This window comes from Brassica napus, chromosome C1 (assembly GCF_020379485.1).
Source record: "Brassica napus cultivar Da-Ae chromosome C1, Da-Ae, whole genome shotgun sequence".
Lineage (NCBI taxonomy): Eukaryota > Viridiplantae > Streptophyta > Magnoliopsida > Brassicales > Brassicaceae > Brassica > Brassica napus.
Genome location: NC_063444.1, coordinates 12,322,401 through 12,339,875, shown reverse-complemented (window position 1 = coordinate 12,339,875; position 17,475 = coordinate 12,322,401). Strand labels below are relative to the sequence as shown.

General features: G+C 34.6%; 6 protein-coding genes and 1 non-coding gene across 11 annotated transcripts; 2 read left to right on the top strand and 5 right to left on the bottom strand.

The window, feature by feature from the left end:
• Window positions 1-1,332: 1,332 nt before the first annotated feature.
• TRNAA-CGC lies at window positions 1,333-1,405 on the bottom strand. Its single transcript has one exon. It is a non-coding gene; the product is annotated as a tRNA-Ala (tRNA).
• A 184-nt stretch (window positions 1,406-1,589) lies between these two features.
• Window positions 1,590-4,476, bottom strand: LOC106375996. 2 transcript variants are annotated; one of them, XM_013816032.3, is made up of 7 exons: window positions 4,305-4,476; window positions 3,986-4,055; window positions 3,827-3,894; window positions 3,655-3,744; window positions 3,407-3,555; window positions 2,313-2,358; window positions 1,590-1,920 (listed from the first exon to the last, which is right to left on the bottom strand). In XM_013816032.3, the coding sequence occupies exons 2-7, from the start codon at window positions 4,053-4,055 to the stop codon at window positions 1,756-1,758; spliced, it is 588 nt and encodes a 195-aa protein (XP_013671486.2). In that variant the 5' UTR covers window positions 4,305-4,476; the 3' UTR covers window positions 1,590-1,755. The 2 variants fall into 2 exon arrangements, with proteins under 2 accessions (XP_013671486.2, XP_048600075.1); XM_048744118.1 differs by having other exon boundaries at window positions 3,986-4,061; window positions 4,305-4,435.
• On the bottom strand, window positions 3,827-7,757 carry LOC111212891 (nucleoside diphosphate kinase IV, chloroplastic/mitochondrial). Of its 4 annotated transcripts, none has more exons than XM_048744116.1 (12): window positions 7,632-7,757; window positions 7,381-7,545; window positions 7,048-7,150; window positions 6,860-6,966; window positions 6,626-6,760; window positions 5,542-5,579; window positions 5,405-5,455; window positions 5,122-5,289; window positions 4,917-5,029; window positions 4,305-4,802; window positions 3,986-4,055; window positions 3,827-3,894 (listed from the first exon to the last, which is right to left on the bottom strand). In XM_048744116.1, exons 4-10 carry the CDS (start codon window positions 6,939-6,941, stop codon window positions 4,679-4,681), a joined length of 711 nt encoding a protein of 236 aa, XP_048600073.1. In that variant the 5' UTR covers window positions 6,942-6,966; window positions 7,048-7,150; window positions 7,381-7,545; window positions 7,632-7,757; the 3' UTR covers window positions 3,827-3,894; window positions 3,986-4,055; window positions 4,305-4,678. The 4 variants fall into 4 exon arrangements, with proteins under 4 accessions (XP_048600073.1, XP_048600071.1, XP_048600074.1 ...); XM_048744114.1 differs by having other exon boundaries at window positions 6,626-6,763; window positions 7,632-7,754; XM_048744117.1 differs by lacking the exon at window positions 7,048-7,150.
• Window positions 7,758-9,143: 1,386 nt separating this feature from the next.
• LOC106441520 (NAD(P)H-quinone oxidoreductase subunit S, chloroplastic-like) lies at window positions 9,144-10,155 on the top strand. The gene is made up of 2 exons (XM_048744113.1): window positions 9,144-9,994; window positions 10,041-10,155. Exon 1 carries the CDS (start codon window positions 9,165-9,167, stop codon window positions 9,987-9,989), a length of 825 nt encoding a protein of 274 aa, XP_048600070.1. The 5' UTR covers window positions 9,144-9,164; the 3' UTR covers window positions 9,990-9,994; window positions 10,041-10,155.
• LOC106375994 lies at window positions 10,102-11,292 on the bottom strand. Its single transcript, XM_013816029.3, has 3 exons — window positions 11,079-11,292; window positions 10,474-10,613; window positions 10,102-10,316 (listed from the first exon to the last, which is right to left on the bottom strand). The coding sequence occupies exons 1-3, from the start codon at window positions 11,275-11,277 to the stop codon at window positions 10,299-10,301; spliced, it is 357 nt and encodes a 118-aa protein (XP_013671483.3). The 5' UTR covers window positions 11,278-11,292; the 3' UTR covers window positions 10,102-10,298.
• A 2,267-nt stretch (window positions 11,293-13,559) lies between these two features.
• Window positions 13,560-14,344, top strand: LOC106375992. The gene has a single exon (XM_013816027.3). It carries the CDS (start codon window positions 13,648-13,650, stop codon window positions 14,170-14,172), a length of 525 nt encoding a protein of 174 aa, XP_013671481.2. The 5' UTR covers window positions 13,560-13,647; the 3' UTR covers window positions 14,173-14,344.
• Window positions 14,345-15,279: 935 nt separating this feature from the next.
• LOC106374446 lies at window positions 15,280-16,290 on the bottom strand. The gene has a single exon (XM_013814469.3). The coding sequence runs from the start codon at window positions 15,947-15,949 to the stop codon at window positions 15,596-15,598; it is 354 nt and encodes a 117-aa protein (XP_013669923.2). The 5' UTR covers window positions 15,950-16,290; the 3' UTR covers window positions 15,280-15,595.
• Window positions 16,291-17,475: the final 1,185 nt, after the last annotated feature.

Here is a 17,475-nt window from a genome sequence, read left to right as displayed (position 1 = left end):
TTTCAAATTTTGAAAATTAAAAAAATTAAAATTTTCAAAGGATAAATTTAGAATGGTGCTATTTTGGTCATTTTAGTTTTTGAGCGCTATTTTTGTGATCTAAACTTAGAAATGTGCTATTTTGGAGATTTGTCCTATTCAGCAAGTACAGTAATTGTTACAAATTTTTTTTGTGTATTTCACCTGAGATGTGTTGTTCTTTGTATATAGTAAAGTTTGAGATAAGAAATTTCAAGGTAATAAAATTGTCAAGAAATTACACATATTATAATGTTAACATATTGTCATTTATTATAAAATTATGTTTCTATTCTATGTGTTTTATAGAATATCACACAACAAAACGAACTATGAAAAAGATAGACTATAATTTTATGAGAAATATATGTCCATTTAAAAAAATTTAAATTACAGCATATACAGAAAAATGTATACATTTTTAGTAGCATAATTATTTGAATGACTTATATTTAATTAGAAAGATGCATATCAGATAAAATGAGAAGGGGAAGGAAAAAAAACAAAAATACATGCAAGTGATCAATTGTCGTGAATGTCTGAGAGTAAAAAATGTCTTATTACATAAAATATTTAAAATATCATAACCAAGTTGTTGTTATAGTTATAACATTAATTTTCTTTTCCCCTATGTATATGGAATCTAATTCCCCTAAAATTAAAGCTTATATAACTCAGTTTTTTCATGGTAATTTTAATATCGCTATTTGCCTTTTTATATTTATGTTGATATTTATTTTTAATTGAATTGTAGTTTTTCAGAAATTATCATAATTTTATTGTTTCTTTTTGGTCAATAGTTCTATTATTTTATAATTATTATGGTATACATGAAGGGACTTATATTTATACAAAATTACAAACAAATATATTAAATATAATAGTTATACCATATTTTGTCTGTTGGTAGCTTGGTATACTATATATCTTAAACTTTTAACAAAAACAAGTTTTCCAACATGTAAGAGGTATTCATTTTTCAAAACAGAACCACAAAAACTTATTGCATGAATTTCTAAATTTATGTATATCAATGTGTTGTCCATATTTAGAAAATATGTGAATAAAACAATAATTTATTTTAATAATCATTATAAGTTTATGAACAAATAATTTAGAAAATAGGAATTTAACTGTGCATAGCAAGAAGATAATACTAGTAGGCAATATTTACTTAACATGTTAGTTTATTATTTTGTTTAACATCTTCGAAATAAAGAAAAGTAGGAAGAGAGATAAGTTAGCCATTTCTTTCGCCTGAATTAACTGAGGACAACTAAAAGTCCAAAACAGTGAGCGGAAAATACAAAGGCCTGGAGGTGCGGGGAATCGAACCCCGTACCTCTCGCATGCGAAGCGAGCGCTCTACCATATGAGCTACACCCCCGAATTGATGAACAAAATATGTCAAACAGATCTTACAAAAAAAGAAAAAATATATGTCAAACAGCAATTCTAACCAGTAGTTTAGAGAAGCGTTCTATGGACGAAACATACATGTGATCCAACCCGTGCCTTGCACCAGAAACCCAATGTTGACTAGCTTCAATCAAATACACCGAACATTCAAAGATTTCAAACGATATTTATTTATATCTTGGATGCATTTTGAAAAGATATGTAAGCAAGTCACAAAGGAACTGCATTATCTGGTGTGCTTAACAAGAATATAAATCCCAAAGACAAAATCTAAGAGTGTAGGGAGCGCGTATAAATGCTTTGTGGTTTGCTTAGTAACTAAAATCTTCTGGCTCTAGCCCATGGTGGCAACCTTGGAACATGCAGTCCAACGCCATTGTTGCACGAACTATTCTTCCTCTGCTCTTTCATGATTGCAAACCGAGAGTCTAGTGTCTTCCACTTCCCTCCTCCATTTTCTACTTTCTGATCCATCTCATGCCTCTGCGGACAAAGATCAATTTTATTAGCTCTCCAAAACATTTATTATTTCAAGTTCTTGGACATTAATATCAAAGAAGTTGGGAAAGATTTAGTCATCGCGCTCATTATAACAAACCATGATATGCGTTTATCAGATCAAATTACTAACAAAACTTACACATATCCTACCCACCACCGTTTCATTGCATAGTTCAAAATTCACAAACCCATAATCGATCTAAAGACCATTTATAGTTTATCTCTACCATTAGAAGGCAGTTATTACCATAGACACAGAAAGCACTTCTCTGAATATATCTCAGGGCCCCCACAAACATAGCCACAAGGAAAACTACTCCAAAGAAGAGACCTAATAAGTAGGTCTGAATAACATACATCAATGAAGGATTTACCTTTGTGATGAATCTAGATCTACTCTGGACTGGTGGAGCAAGGAGCCTGCATTTAAAAAAAAAAAAAAAAGAAGAATGATTGCTGAGAACCGAGAAGACAATAGAGAGAACCTTACAGGACAGCTTGAAGAAACAGCCGGTAACTGGCAAGTGGCACCAACAGATAAAAATGATCTGATACAACAGAAGGATCTAAGGCGAAATCCAAGCAGCACATGGCAAATATCCATTTTATACTAAGCAATGCAACACTTCACTTCCCAGTCTTAGAGGCTCCCCAGACATCAACACAACTCCCATTTCGAAGAAACTACTCAGAAAAAGTGCAAGCTCTTTGAGGTATTTCCAGATCAACCCACCAAGAGATGACCTATGTCCCAACAAATCAACTTATCAAAGACAAATCATAAAGCCCAAGAGATGACGCAGCCATGTAACACTGAGATGTATATTGATGAACATTCGGAAGTCTAAATCTTCTGAATTTTCACCGTAACTGACATCTACCAATTCACTGTCACAACCACAGAGAGCTAAATCTATATTCTTCAGGATGCAGGAAGACGATGAGACATAACACCTAGGAGACTGGTATGAATGAAAAAAGAGTTTCATGAAGCCACTGAGGTCATATCAAAGGTCAAGTAGGGTAGCAGACTGTCCAACTTGTTAATCTGACAATAAACACCAACTTCAAGCAACCGAAATTCATACCCAACCTAGCCACATCCTAACAACTGAGGGAATATCAAAGGCTAAACCAGTCTGGAGACAAAACACCCTAGCCAGTGGCTACTCTCTGCTCTCTAGAAAAGATGAAGCCAAACTTAAGGTTCTTCAGTTTGTTCTTCTTTACCTCAAATCCTCTACCCAAATAAAAATGTTCACCGACTCCCCCAAGTACCATCATAAACTCATCTACATAAATGGATTATTATTCTGAACCACACTCATGCAATCATCAATATCATGACCAAGTAGCGACCAGGAAGGGACTTAGAACAGAAGCTTCTGTGAAGCACAAACAATTGAAGAAATTATTTATAACCACGCCAGATTAACAAATAGCTCAGAGAATGATCCAGCGACTAGACCTTGACTGATTTGCACTAGCCATCCTTCCAGCATTGAAAGCTCTTCTACGGACACGGAGTGGAGCAACAGTAGCAGCTTTACAAGCAACGTTTGTTGCAATAGGAAACTGATTTCCCTTGAAGTTAGACCTTCTCTTCTCAACAGCACCCTGAGAATTATGAGATTAAAACAAAGGAACACCAATCTTCAAAAGATAAGACAAAAGAAGCCAAGAAAACAGATCAGCTGGGCACAGTCCATAGCTAACCTGTCTAACTCCAGAAAGTGAGTTCACGTAATGCTTCTCTTTAGAGGGATTACCATTTCTCGCAGCACCATTAAAGTTTCGGTTTTTGTTCTGCGCATAAAAGACAAAAATTACATTCCAAGACCAGCTAAATGAAACATGTAAGCTTAAAAAACTAGACGAAAGTTTCTACCTTGGGTCTCCTTGAACTTCTGCCCTTGTTCCCTTTGGTGTTTCTCTTTGACAACTTGATGAGATCATCTGAACCAAGAAGATATAGAGATATTATCATGAGAGCAACAGACGAAAGAGAAAGCTAGTAGAATGGCATAAAGATAAGACATAAACCAACCTAAAGCCATGGCAACCTTCTTTTCGTTGAGAGCAATGGGATCAGCCACAAGTTGTGTCTCAGTCTCCATCTGCACTAACAATCGCAAATTCATTCAAAAGGAATCAAACAAATCGCAGCTAAGATACAAACCCTAATCTACACATGGAAATGAATTTTACACAGCGCCTGAGTGATTAATCACAATTCGACTACATAAACCCTAATTTACAATTCGATTGCGCAAAGACTAGGACTACGAATCAAACAACCAAAAATCGAAATTCTGAAGTCTCGTGAAGAACGGAGGATAAACAGTAAGAAGACGAAGACGCTTTACCGTCTATGAAGTAAAAGCGAAAGCGATCAGAGATACGGAGAAGACGACGAAACGAAGCTTATGAGTCTTCTTCCTGAACAGATACCGAGTCAACTCGTCCGCTCTGTTATATTTTTACCTGTTTTATATGAGGTCGGCGGATTCCACGATAAAATTATATTAACCAGTCCGTATCAAAGAGTTTCGGAACTCCACGTGGCATTATATTATTGGTTCATAAACGAACACCATTTAACGCAGTAAAACGGGTGATTATCGCTTTTATTGTTTTACAGATGATTAACAGACAGTAAAATTATTTATTTCTGATGACATTTTTGTTTTTTTTTGTTTTATCTAACGGCTCAAAAAGAGAGAGGGAGGTGAGACTAGTTTTAGTTCTGGCCGTAGATCCACTTCTCAGCATTGTTGGTGTAAGAAACGAGTTCTTCAGGCTTAAACCACAGACTAATCTCGTCTTTAGCTGTCTCTGGTCCGTCACTTCCATGGATTATGTTCCTGCAATCGTCCCAATATAACAAACACAGCCAAATCTATTAACCTATGAACAAATATGAACCAAACATGTTTCATATACTAAAATACAATGCAAGAAAGTAGCCAATATTGTACCTTGCAACAACAACAGCAAGATCACCTCGGATGGTTCCAGGTTCAGATTTTTTAGGATCAGTGGCTCCAATCAGTTTACGTCCATATCTAATCACTCCTTCGCCTTCCCAGACCTTAAAACCAAGCTCAATGTTTTCGGATGAGAAACCAAGAAAATCGGTTTATGGTTTTCAAAGTTTTGAGTGAGTTGCTTATTTTAAATTACCATGGCAACAACAGGGCCTGAGCTAATGAAGTCGCACAAGCCGTTGAAGAAAGGTCTTTCCTTTGCACCGTGGTAATGTTGCTGCGCGAAGCCCTTTGAAGGAACCATGATTTTGAGACCAACAAGCTTGAATCCTTTGCGTTCAAACCGGGTAATGATTTCTGATATCTGGTGACGTGAGCAGCAAGATTTACTAAGAATTGTTTCTTTTTAGCATTTTGCCGTACTTAAGACCCAAAAAGGAATACAAAAGCAAAGAACTCAGGGTCTATCTATATTTTACCAGTCCTCGCTGCACTCCATCAGGTTTGATAGCGATGAAAGTGCGTTCCATCTGGTTGAACACAGATAAATGATAAATCTAATTAAACAAAAAAAAAAAGAGATAATTAACCTAAGAGAAAGATGTTGATATATTACCTCAGCAGCATGGACTTCCTGATCTTGGAGCATGAAGGCTATACACAGAAACCATGCAAAGAAAGCAAGGGTACATATAAAAATCTACGTAAAACATGATTAGAAACAAACAAATCTAAACAGTTTATAAGATATAAGTTTTCAGAGCATCTCCAATGTATTAAAATCCAAATTTTACTCCAAAATGGTGTTACTCCAAAATCGGGTTGACTCCAATGTATTACTCCATTTTTTACTCCCAAAAAAAATATTCTTTTATTTAGTAAATAATTGTTAGTAGTACTTTCAACTTATAAAAATTTAACAATTAACACAACTATTTTATGTTTACAAAATTTCCATAATAATATATTTTATTTGAATTGAATATTTATCATTAAAAATACAACTAGATATCTTCCAATTTCAATTTGTGCAGTTTTTATCATATGCAATTTTCCTAATTCAAAAATATTTATATGCATTAAAAGAACATAAAGAAAAAACAAAGTTTTGTTTTGTAATTTGAATTATGTATTGAGTCCCATTGTTTGTGCATATATCAAGTTCAACAAGTACAATGTTATCAATCAATATTTTGACCCATAAGATTAAAAACTCATCTATTCCGTTTGAATAATACTTCACCGATTCAGTAGTTTCAAAAACAATTTACCGAATTAATTATTAAATTATTTATTTATATTATATTTATTTTATATTATTTATTCTTAGTTTTGACTTTTATGAGTTTATGCATATTTTATGTAAACTATTAAATAATCTTTTGCGGAGTATTATATTATTTTAATTATGAAATAAAAACATTAAAGATTAAAAGGACTATTTCATAAATAGAAAAACATTAAAAGACTCTAAAATGGATATGGAGTAATCCTAGTCATTACTGCATTTTGGGCTGGAGAAGATTTGACTCCAAAATTGAGTTTGGAGTCAAAAATGGAGTAGGGTTGGAGATGTCCTTAAACATCATTTTTAGTGTCGCCTAGCTATATTTGAGTAACTATGTTACCAAAGTGAAAATTTGAGTGTATGTCTTAATTATAGAATGTACAGAGACAACGTGTATGTATGTAAAATTAACCTGCGGTAGGAAGAGCGAGGAGACCGGTGATCCAGCTCTTAGAGGCAAAGGTGGAACCCGATTGTCGAAAGTTGGACGCATACTGAGGGACTTTTCCAGACGCATAGACCAATGTTGCTGCACCAATGGCCCTGCCTTCTGAAAACAATAATAATGTGTTTAGCCTCAAAATGTTAATTAATATGTTTTTGTCCATATTTTAAGAATAATAAATAGATGCAGAAGTTAACGTACCGGAGAAGAAATGAGTGTTCTTAGATGAAGAAAGAAGAGACCTTGCTGCCCTAGTAGCTGATCTGCAGATTTGGGAGCTCATCTCTTGAGTGTACGAGGCAACAAGGCTGACAAGAAGAGTGATGTGTTAGTATTTAGGAACAGAGAATGTGAACCCTGTTGGAGGTTTTTATACAAAGCATGCATACACTTCGATCAAATCGGATCTGGTCGAACCGGTTTATGGTTTAATTGGAGCAGGATTTATTGCCATTTGTATACACTTCTTTTTTTGCAACAAGATTCATTGCCCTATTCAAGAAACGAATATATTCCAGTCTTTAGCTGCTAAATCAGATGGAATCAAGAGAGAGATAACAAGAAAAGCATCAAACTAAACACGTGAATGGCGTGACACAACTATTTTCACACAAAGTTACAAAGCAACAACATAATATGATACCAAAAAAAAACAAATGTTGCATGATCTCTCAAAAAAGAACATGTGTGTTAACTGTAAAGATGTACATATCTTGGTTCACCTGTGATTTAGAAGCGCTTGAGCACTGGAATCGTAGACCTTGACGGGTTAAGATATAAAAGCAATGATGGCTTTCATCGAACTATCGAACTCTCTTGTGTGTAGCTTGGTAACGAACCAACTTCAACAATATCCGCTAGCAATATTGAATCTTGAGGGCTCAAATCTACAATATTGGAGAGTTTCAAGAAACACTAACAAGAAGAATACACATTTGAAACAAAAATTCTAAAGAAGTGAAACTTAACTTACCTGCTGATAATAAATAGAAGAAAAGACAAGCGGCTTGAAGGACGACAAACCGAGGAAGCCAGTCTTCTACTTCTGCATTGTCTAATGGAGGTGGTTCACCCGAGACTCGGGAGAGCTGCCCAACGCTGAAGTTAACAAAGGGGAGATAATATGTAAATAAAATATACACTACGGATCAATAGGAAGTGTTGTGGAGTAAGACCCTACACTTCAGATATACAATAGCCAGATAAACGAGCAGAGCGCAAGACTTCATCCACATGTTCCAACCTATGCAAGGAGTAGATAAGAAAGAAAAAAATTGAGATGTAACAGTTTTTTTTATAAGAGTATGGGAAACAGTTTTGGAGCAAATGAGTTACTGTGCTTTGAGGTAAGATTCTCTCTTTCTTATAAGTCAGAAAGTTCTGATTAAAGTAATTCTAACTCTGCTTCTCATAGCTCTACCTACCAATAAGTATGATTAGGAGAAACTATTCTCATGAATCAAAAACAAGGAATGAAGAAAGGTGTGAGAAGGGAGGGAACATTCTCTTGACCATGTGAAACCCAAGGCAGACGAAGAAGAGTGAACAAATTCAACATAAGTGCTGCTCTGTTCAGTTTTCTGCGAGACCTGCTCTAAACAAAAGCACCCACAAAATACTAATGATATCAGCTGGAACTCAAAGTTTCCACTTGTTTAGCAATATTTATGTGCTAACAAGTTACCTCGAACAAAAATCGATAACTTACAGCTATACCTAATCCAAGGAGAAGGTGAAGGTGAATGTTAAACCCAACAAAAAAAGAAAATATATTAGGGGAAACACGAAACTGTTGTTTCTGTTCTTAATACAAAAGTATTCTATGATGATGATTATTTGAGAGAATGGGATGCCAATTGTTGGGGCATCTGCATTAGTGAAACTTAGGAGGGGTTCACCAATTTAATTTTTTATTATTATTTTCTTTTTTTCGTTTGATTTTTTGAAAAAAAAAAAAAAAAAAAAGTAAAAAGTCCAACCAATCGCGGGCCGCCACGCGTCGTGGGGCCCACAAAATAGTTGTGAACCCGTCTCTTACGCCGCTTACGCTGAACCTGCAAGACCCTAAGTTCATCTTTTTTGTTAAGGGAAGCGTGTGAACCTGGGTTTAAAACCCTCAATGCGGATGGCCTTAGTGTCCTTGACCAAATGATTTGGCTGATTAGTTGGATTGTAAAAACTGATTTTATCTTTAATTTTTATCTGCAGCTTTATTTTTTAAAATTTCTATTTTTTTTTTTGTTGTAGAAAATATATTGCTGTAGCAAATTAGCAATAACTCAACCCTTTTTATATTCTTTTTCTTGCTGTCTTTTTTTTATAATATATAGAAAAACAAAACAAAGATAGCAATATGTTTTAATTCAAGGCCCATAATAAATGAAATAAAGAATCGAATAAGGTCCACTTTATAATTTATGTGAAAGCCCAAATGTTACTACCCTTCCGGTTAGGCAGTAACCGGGATCAGGTTGGGAAATAGATAGAAACTCATCTAACTGAAATCATGATATGTGGTCTTTATGACAAAGCAGATCACGCTTCTTCCTTCTTCTTCTTCTTCCTCCTATCTTTCCTTTCCTCTAAACTAATAATTCTCATAATGGCGACTTCTTCGATCACTATACCAACCATTCGGGGCACCAAGTTTCTCGGCCGGACCCATCTCTTTTCAACTCCAAACCGATCGGTTTTCCCGCCTGCAAAGCACCTATCAAACGTTCATCGAGTAAAGGCCATGGGTAAGTTCAATCTATGGGAGGTGCTAGGAGGAAGAGGACTATGCAACGGAGAGAAAGGCATCGAGAAGGAACTCCAGAGGAACATAGAGGAAGAGACATCAGACACTGAAAACCAGACCAAGAAAGAGAGCGACGACAATAGCTTGTCCTTCCAAGTTCCTGAAGACGGTTTCGAGAAAGAGATGATGGGCCTCACCGGAGGCTTTCCTGGCGGCGAGAAGGGACTGAAAACGTTCATCGAACAAAACCCACCACCTCCACCACCACCAACGAAGCGAGGAAGCGGTGATGTTGTGTCAACAATTGGTACGGAGAAGAAGCCGAGAGCTCCAGAGCTACCGCTTCTCATGCCGGGGATGATAGCTATAGTCAAGAACTCGAACAGTCCTTACCACATGTACTGTGGGATAGTGCAGAGGATCACGGACGGGAAAGCTGGCGTGTTGTTCGAAGGAGGGAACTGGGACCGTCTGATAACGTTCAGGCTTGAGGAGCTTGAAAGAAGAGAGAAAGGTCCACCGGGTAAGAATCCAAAGTCTTGTGTTCTTGAGCCTCTTATTGAACAGATGCAAAAGGAGGCAGCACCATAAGTTGAATCTACTCTCTACTCTCTACTCTCTACTCTTTGCTTTCACTGTTAAAATGTATATGTAAACGTACCTTCAAAGTTTCTGACTGGTTCTAGAATAAAATTCAGCAATGTAATATAAAAATCCATGAATTCCAAATCATTAATAGGGAGTAAAATGCAATCAATCAGTGTATATAACAGAAGTAAAAAGGTTTAAAGACTGCAAATTGAGTCTGTTTTATTGTGTCAGTGACATCAACCAAATCTTGATTCGTGAGTATATTCTGTGAATGGCGAGGAAGAGAAGAGGTCCACACCATCTCTATGATCAGATGCAGCCTCCCAACTGTGAAAAATTGAGCAGAAAAGGACAAGTTAGAAAAAAATCAACTCAATGTTCAATTTTTTAATCGATAAACTTAGTAGTTAGGAGAATAACCTCAGACATGTGTAAGCAAACTAAAAAAAGACTTCATTTACAACAACAACAACAAGTAACGTACCAAAATAGCTTGCATCTCTTCGTTTGAAACAGGGGTGCGCTTGGGCTGCAACGAGGCCTTCCCGCCTATAGTCGTCTTTGGGGTGTTGAGGTTGGAGAAGAAGAATGTATCTGCTTCATTTTCCACCTGCTTCGTTCCCTCTGTAATTTTTATCATAAAGGTTAAAACTTTTAATACCCCCAATGTCACAAAGCTTAAACAAAAAAGGACGTACTGATAAAAGAAGAGCTCTTGATTTATTCTTTTATTAAATGCTAGACAAATCTTTGTGCAAAGGAGGTAGACGAAACTATATCTTTCGAAAAGGACAAAGCAAGTGCTGATTTTAAGACATAAACACATCGTGTGCGACGAATCCGTTTTCTTACACAAAATCATAAACGAACTTGTTCTTGGTTAAACCATTTAAAGTCCTAACAATCTAAGAATCTAGAAATACATGCAAATCGATGGATCATTGGGGGTTATTTTCACGGAACGAAACAGATCGGGGAACATAACATCAAAAGCCAAATATGGATACAATCTCATATCTGATTCACGGGTAATCATGAAACTAGGAGATAGATAGATTCTGCTCTGCAGCATAGGAGAGAGATCAAAACCTGAAGGTTTGAGGTGACGCTGAGGGAACTTAATGCGAGGAATCCTCTTCAATCCATGTACGACGTTCATCGTTCCCTTCTTGTTCGTTCGTGTGTTGCCCAATGGAGAATGTTGACGGCGTCTTTGGAAATTTTTATCTCTCTTCTTCTTCGAACCTTCTTCGCCTTTAGTTTTCAAGTTTCTACAAGCGTGGGCCATTGTGCTGTAGTTAAGCCCATTTAAGTTTACAGCCCATTTAATAAGCCCTTTCGATGTTTTCTATTTTCCGGTATTCTCCGGTTCGCCCAATGTTTGAGTAAGGTTCCTCCTACTCCTCTCGACTCTTCCGTAGGCCACTCACCAGTGGTGTAATTAAGCGACACTGCATTGATTTATCTTTGTCACCGGAATTCCAATATGTTCCTTTCTCTGGAGTAAATTGAGGTTTTGTGAATTTTAAAATCACTGAATTTAAATTGCAACAAATATATATAAAAGGTGATATTGGTAAGAACATGCCCAGAGTGAATGTGTGATTGGTAAGAACATGCCCAATCGCGTGATCATCCTGCCAATTTACCATTTTGTAAGCTATCAAACATATTCTTTTTCTTTTTTGGGCAAAGTTATCAAACATATTTTTTTTTTGTTCAACTGGATTCATTCATTCATAAAGAGGTTTGAAGAGGGTCTTGAGGCCCAGTCAATCCATTACAAAGACATGCCTTTGCAATGGAATCAGCTGGTCCATTCTGAAGTCTTGGAGTGAAACTAAAGCGACAGAAAGTAAAGGAGGAAACTAGAGAGGCGACAGAAAGTAACCATTTTGTAAGTTATCAAACATATTCTTGCTATAGTTTCCATAGATTAATTTTTTTTTGTTGCGTCTGTGAATTTCTAATAATATTAACCACACGTGATGGTGGTTTAGTGGCACGTGAGCTCTGGATTCGAAATGATTTCACTACCCTATCTTATAGCTACATATCTATACGGCAGAGATGAGTCCATTGTTACGATCCGTTTAAATATTCACATTAAAAATCTATCTGAGTATTGTATTTTTATTTAGAAATTAGTTTCGATTTTTCCATAGGTTTTAGATACTCACAGATTAATAAAAAAATTATACATAATATTATTAGTTTTTATGAGGTCCATCATCTCATTTAATTTGGAATTTGTTTTTGAAAGTTTTGGTTCGGAGTACAAAAAAAAAAAAAATATCGAACACTGCATCACTAGCCCACTAACATTTTTAACTTGGAATAATATAGTTTACAAAAAAAAAAAAAAAAAAATTAAAAAAAAAACTTGGAATAATATTATCAGATTTGTGTTTTTGGGTATATAGTACGATGGCATATGATGCTTTCCCCAAGACATGAGCATATGAGTGTTTGATGGGGAAACTTTAAAACCATGACTTGGTCAACCTCTAAAACTTTTGAAGTGGTTGGTCGTCAAACACCAAAAATCCGTAAAGCTTTAAAACGCGTTATCTAAAATTAAACCACCTATGTGTTTCTTTTCTTCTACTCTAATATATACAATTCTACGTATAAAATTCCCTATTGTAGTAATGAATGTTATAAAATATACACGAATTTTCTAATATGTTTTGTTATTTATACTTTTAGATGTCGATCTATTAACTATACCATATAATTTCATACGCGATTATATTTATCAGGACATCGTAATCAGCTACTATTCAGTAATATTTTACATAAAGAATCTGTGACAAACACATGTGTTCATATTTGTTAGGTTTTGTTAGCTGTGTGTGGATGTTACTGAAATATTACTATATTAGATTAGTATTACTGAGTTTTTTTTCTTTCTACTATAGTTAAACTAATTGAAAATGGAGAAATTGACCATTTCATATAGAACTCCCCTAGTGGCACGGCATCATTTTTGTTTGTGGAAATTTTGTATTTTTAAATGTATTAGAACAAATGGTATTTGATGATATTTCTCATTGATAGTGATTGATTGATAACAAGAGAAATGTGACATTATTTACTTAATATCCTTTTCAGACGCATAAGAGGGGAACCTTTAACGTCATGATAAAGCTTTTGACTAGTTAATGATGATATTACGTTTGCTTGTTTATCATAATTTCATTAGGCCATGACTCATTTAACTGTTCCAAACTCATGATCAGACAGACATGTATACTCATATGATCGCTATAAATAAATTCATAACCACTTATTTTACCCCTCAAATTCAAGTAAACTTAATCTTCTCGTAACAACATCGACAGTCAACTGAACTAATGAAGTTATAAATTGTTTTGTATTAATAAGTAAGAGAGGCTTCTTACATTTTTTTTTCTCACAGTAAAACAAAACAAATCTGAATAAATTCTAGTACCCCCACGGCAAAGTTACATCTTCCTTTTACACCAAAGCACACGCCATTACGTGTCCTATTAGTCAAATCACAGTCTTGGTCGCCTATATATATTCTCGTCTCTCATTAGGTAAGATGTAGAAAAATAAACTTGCAACTCTACAAAAAAAAACAAGAAGATAACACAAAAGCTTTCCCTCCTTTGTATCAATATAGGAAAAAAAAATGATGGATTCATTAGCCAAATGCTTCAACGGACTTCAAGAAAGATACGAGAGCGTTCTAGAAGCAAAATCAATCTTCAAAGACGACTTAACATCGCCTCTGAATGGATCAGAGTGTTCAGTAGAACCCATCAAAAAGTCTCGTTACTTGCAAAGAGCCAAGAGGATTGACAGATCCCTAAGGTTCGAAGATGAAGATGAAGAGATGGCAAAGCCTTTGAAGCCACGTAAAGTTGTGAGGTTTCAGTTGGAGAAGAATAAGATTTTCGAGCCCAACAAGCCAGTGAGGTATGAGTTCGAACCTGAGGAGAAGCCTCTGGAAGATAAAGAAGGTTCGAATAAGGTTGAAGGGAAGGAGGAAGTAGTGAGGGTGAAGATCAAGATGACCAAGCAGGAAGCTCAGAGACTACTAGCGAAATGTAAAGACGACAGCGTTTTGGATTTGGAGCATGTAGTGGACCAGATTGCATACTTTTCAAATCATCAGCTTCAACTGGATGTTGTGGTGGTGGCTTCTAAGTTGTAATGATGAGAGAAAAAGGAAATGGCTGCTGGTTATCGAATAACTTTTAGTTTTTTTTCCTTTTAGTTTCAAACTTATTCGTCGAAGTTTTGTAGTTTTAGAGTAATAATATATCTATCAAGTCATTGTGTGTATATATATATCTTGTCACATATATAACAAGGTTTTGGGTTTACTTTTATTGTTGTCACGTAGATAATAGTATCATAAAGTATAATACTGCTGTATAAGTAGGAACGAACTGGGGAAGATTTAAATAATCAAATATGGAATTGAAACATATCATCTGAATCTTAGATTATCTTGATGATGGGTATCAATACAATTTGAGGCGGAGGTTGGTTCTATTGTACTTTTGGATTAAGATCCGGTGGAAAAAAAAATGCTTAAGCCAAGTTTTTGGTATAAAAACGACTGTTAATTCAACTTTAACATCTTAGGTAATTTATAACTGATCCAGAATATATATATATTATTTTTCACAGTAAAAAGCTAATTGATCCAATATAAGATTGTAAGGTTAATCAAATACATGCGAAACTTGATTAATTAACATTCTCTTTAAAAGTATATAGTAATTAAAAAAGATATATAGTAAGATTTCAACAGAAAAGTATATAGTAATTAAGATTATATTTTTCATTTACTTTTTGTTTTCCACATGTCCAGCGAGGCACATAGATCTGTCCTCTCTTTTTTTTGCACATAGATTTGCGTCTCTTTTTTTTGCACATAGATCTGTCCTCATTGATAGCAGTTTGCACTTTGCCGAAGTAGATAGAATGTTGATGATATTAGTTTTAAAGACGTACGTATTAGTCAACTTTCATAACAGTTATGCGGTGATCGACTGATCGTTGTAGGGCAGGTCTCGAAGAAACGCCAAAGTGTAGCATTGAATAAACAAGACAATCAACTACCATCACTATTTAGTATTTGATGGCGCTAAGTCATACCTTTTGTTAGGAAATTAATTTGGTTTATAGACGTATTTAATGCATAAACCACATCGAGTTACGTTGTCAATACATCTTCATGACGTTGAGCGACAAAGTCTTGACCACATTGGTCACGGGTGTAAGTTTGATGAAAACAGGTTGCGATTATATATAAAGACAAAGCAACACAAGTTTATTTATGTTTTAACACTTGACACATTGAACGTTATACATGAAAGACGAAAATAAAATACATAGTTTCGTACTTTTTTTCTTTGGGATTTTTCTGTGGTAAAATAAGCGTCTGCCAGTTTCAAAACACCGAAGATATATCTCACTTTGAGAACAAAACATTTCTCAAGTGAAAAAAATAATCCATCGGGAAAAGGTAGGGAAAAACAGGCAAAAACAAATTCTCCCACAAAAAAAATCCCATCTTAAACAAATTAAAAGCTTAATGATCTAAATAAAAGGATTAAGAAAAGTAATTACGCAAGTGTTTCTTCAGGCCATTCAATGATTCTGTCCAATGAAGGCCTCCATTTTCGACATCTCCGGCGAGACTCCTCCTCTTCCTCAGCAGCCTTTGCTGCAGCCTCTCCAGCAAACCTCTCCGCCTCTAGTTCCCTGAGAAAGTCGCCGAAGGAAGCTAAAGTTGTTTCTCCTTTGCCTTGGACGTCACCACCGGCGTTTAACTGGAAGAGAATGAGTTTCTCTAACTCATCTCTCCTTAGAACAATCTTCACCTTCCTATCTTTTCTGTTGTAATCTTTCTTCACTTCTTTTTCTTCTTCTTGAACCATTCTTTTAAGGTTGCTTCCTCCATTCAAACAGTTTCCCATTTTTATAAAATATAAAAGCAAATTTAGAAACAAAAAGGAAAATGATATTTTTGGGAAATGCCCACAAAAAAAATTGTAGAAGAAAAAAGAAACTTGGGAAATTTCCAAGAAAAAAAATCTTTCTTCTTCTCTTTTTCTTCTGTGTGATCTGATGATTGTTGGAGACTTGCAGAGATCAATGTGTGCTATGGTGTTTATATACAATGTTGAGCTTCGTCTGTTTAATGATAGATGGGTGACTCAAAGTAAGGTTGCTGATCTGTTGGATTTATATTTTTAAAATGTACATTATCGTTCCTCTTTTATTGATAATAAATTCAACCAACAAAAAAATGTTATTCGGTTATGAAGATGCTTAGTTTGGTATAGTTTAATTGAACGACAACAACAAAAATGGGACTAAGAGATATAGCTCAAAGCTAAACAAACCTAAACTTAATAGTTCAATATCACTAACGACAACTGCGGATAGCTATGAATATGCAACAAACACATTTTAAATTATCAATCAGACTAGACTATAATTCAATTCATTTACAAGATATAAATTATAATACCACCGTGGTCCGTGGATATGGTAGTCTATAGTTTAAGCATGAAGACTGGTTTTGTTGAACTCTTAGTATAAAATCAGATGAAATGTTTTACACCATGTTAGTATTAGCGCATGCTGGTCTAGTTATGGATCAAGAGGAAAATTTAAGTCCAAGGTCCAGTTTCCTTCTAGTTAAAGAAAACATAGTTTACGTTGTTATATCTTTGTCGTATAATCTTAAAATTGTTTGGAATGTAGCTCTTTTAACGAGGTAGAACATCTCCACCAACAAAAAACAAGTATACAGAAACGAAGTTAATTAATAAATAAACCCTAAAAATTCAATGCAATGCTAGTAGGTGTGGATTATATATGCTGCATGCGTCTAAAGTATTAGTTCGATGACAGATCACACGTAGGTTTTTACCAAAAAAAAAAAGATTTACACGTAGGAATATTGTAGAAGACACAAAAACGCAATATCATGTTCTCTCCGGTTAGGTGGTACCTTTAAACCAACACAAAACCGTGTTAAAACCTGGCAACGCACATTTATACCAACCACCAACCTGTCTTGTTTCCTTCCCTTTTTAATTGCGTTCGCTAGATTCAATGGTATACTTTAATTCGAATATAAAACCCATCTACTCTTTGTTAAAACAAACTAGGTGGTAAAAAAATTTAAAATATTTTTTAACAGATAAATATAAATTATATTTTAAAATAAAATTTTATTAATATTATAAATTTTCATTTTTGTATCAATATTTTAATATAAATTTGATTTAATTAAACATAAAAATTATATTTAAGAATATGCATGTATATATTTGAAATTATAATCTTAGATAGATTTTTTTATCTATTTATTTTAATTAAATATATTAAATAATTTGTAAAAGTTGCATAATTACCAAAAATTAAAATTAAACAATATTTATAAAATTTGTAGATATATAAGAAAATAATGATTTTACGATTAAATTTTTAT

Excerpts from the sequence above, each read along its gene's own strand:
- LOC106374446 (XM_013814469.3), bottom strand. The coding sequence starts at position 15,949 with ATGGGAAACTGTTTGAATGGAGGAAGCAACCTTAAAAGAATGGTTCAA.
- LOC106441520 (XM_048744113.1), top strand. The coding sequence starts at position 9,165 with ATGATATGTGGTCTTTATGACAAAGCAGATCACGCTTCTTCCTTCTTC.
- LOC106375992 (XM_013816027.3), top strand. The coding sequence starts at position 13,648 with ATGATGGATTCATTAGCCAAATGCTTCAACGGACTTCAAGAAAGATAC.
- LOC106375996 (XM_013816032.3), bottom strand. The coding sequence starts at position 4,055 with ATGGAGACTGAGACACAACTTGTGGCTGATCCCATTGCTCTCAACGAA. Across the intron at positions 3,556-3,654 it reads CACTTTCTGGAGTTAGACAG|GGTGCTGTTGAGAAGAGAAG; the intron begins GTTAGCTATGGA and ends CATAATTCTCAG. Across the intron at positions 1,921-2,312 it reads GATCTAGATTCATCACAAAG|AGGCATGAGATGGATCAGAA; the intron begins GTAAATCCTTCA and ends CTTTGTCCGCAG.
- LOC111212891 (XM_048744114.1), bottom strand. The coding sequence starts at position 6,941 with ATGAGCTCCCAAATCTGCAGATCAGCTACTAGGGCAGCAAGGTCTCTT. Across the intron at positions 6,764-6,859 it reads GAACACTCATTTCTTCTCCG|AAGGCAGGGCCATTGGTGCA; the intron begins GTACGTTAACTT and ends TATTGTTTTCAG. Across the intron at positions 5,456-5,541 it reads AGGAAGTCCATGCTGCTGAG|ATGGAACGCACTTTCATCGC; the intron begins GTAATATATCAA and ends GTGTTCAACCAG.
- LOC106375994 (XM_013816029.3), bottom strand. The coding sequence starts at position 11,277 with ATGGCCCACGCTTGTAGAAACTTGAAAACTAAAGGCGAAGAAGGTTCG. Across the intron at positions 10,614-11,078 it reads GCGTCACCTCAAACCTTCAG|AGGGAACGAAGCAGGTGGAA; the intron begins GTTTTGATCTCT and ends TAAAAATTACAG.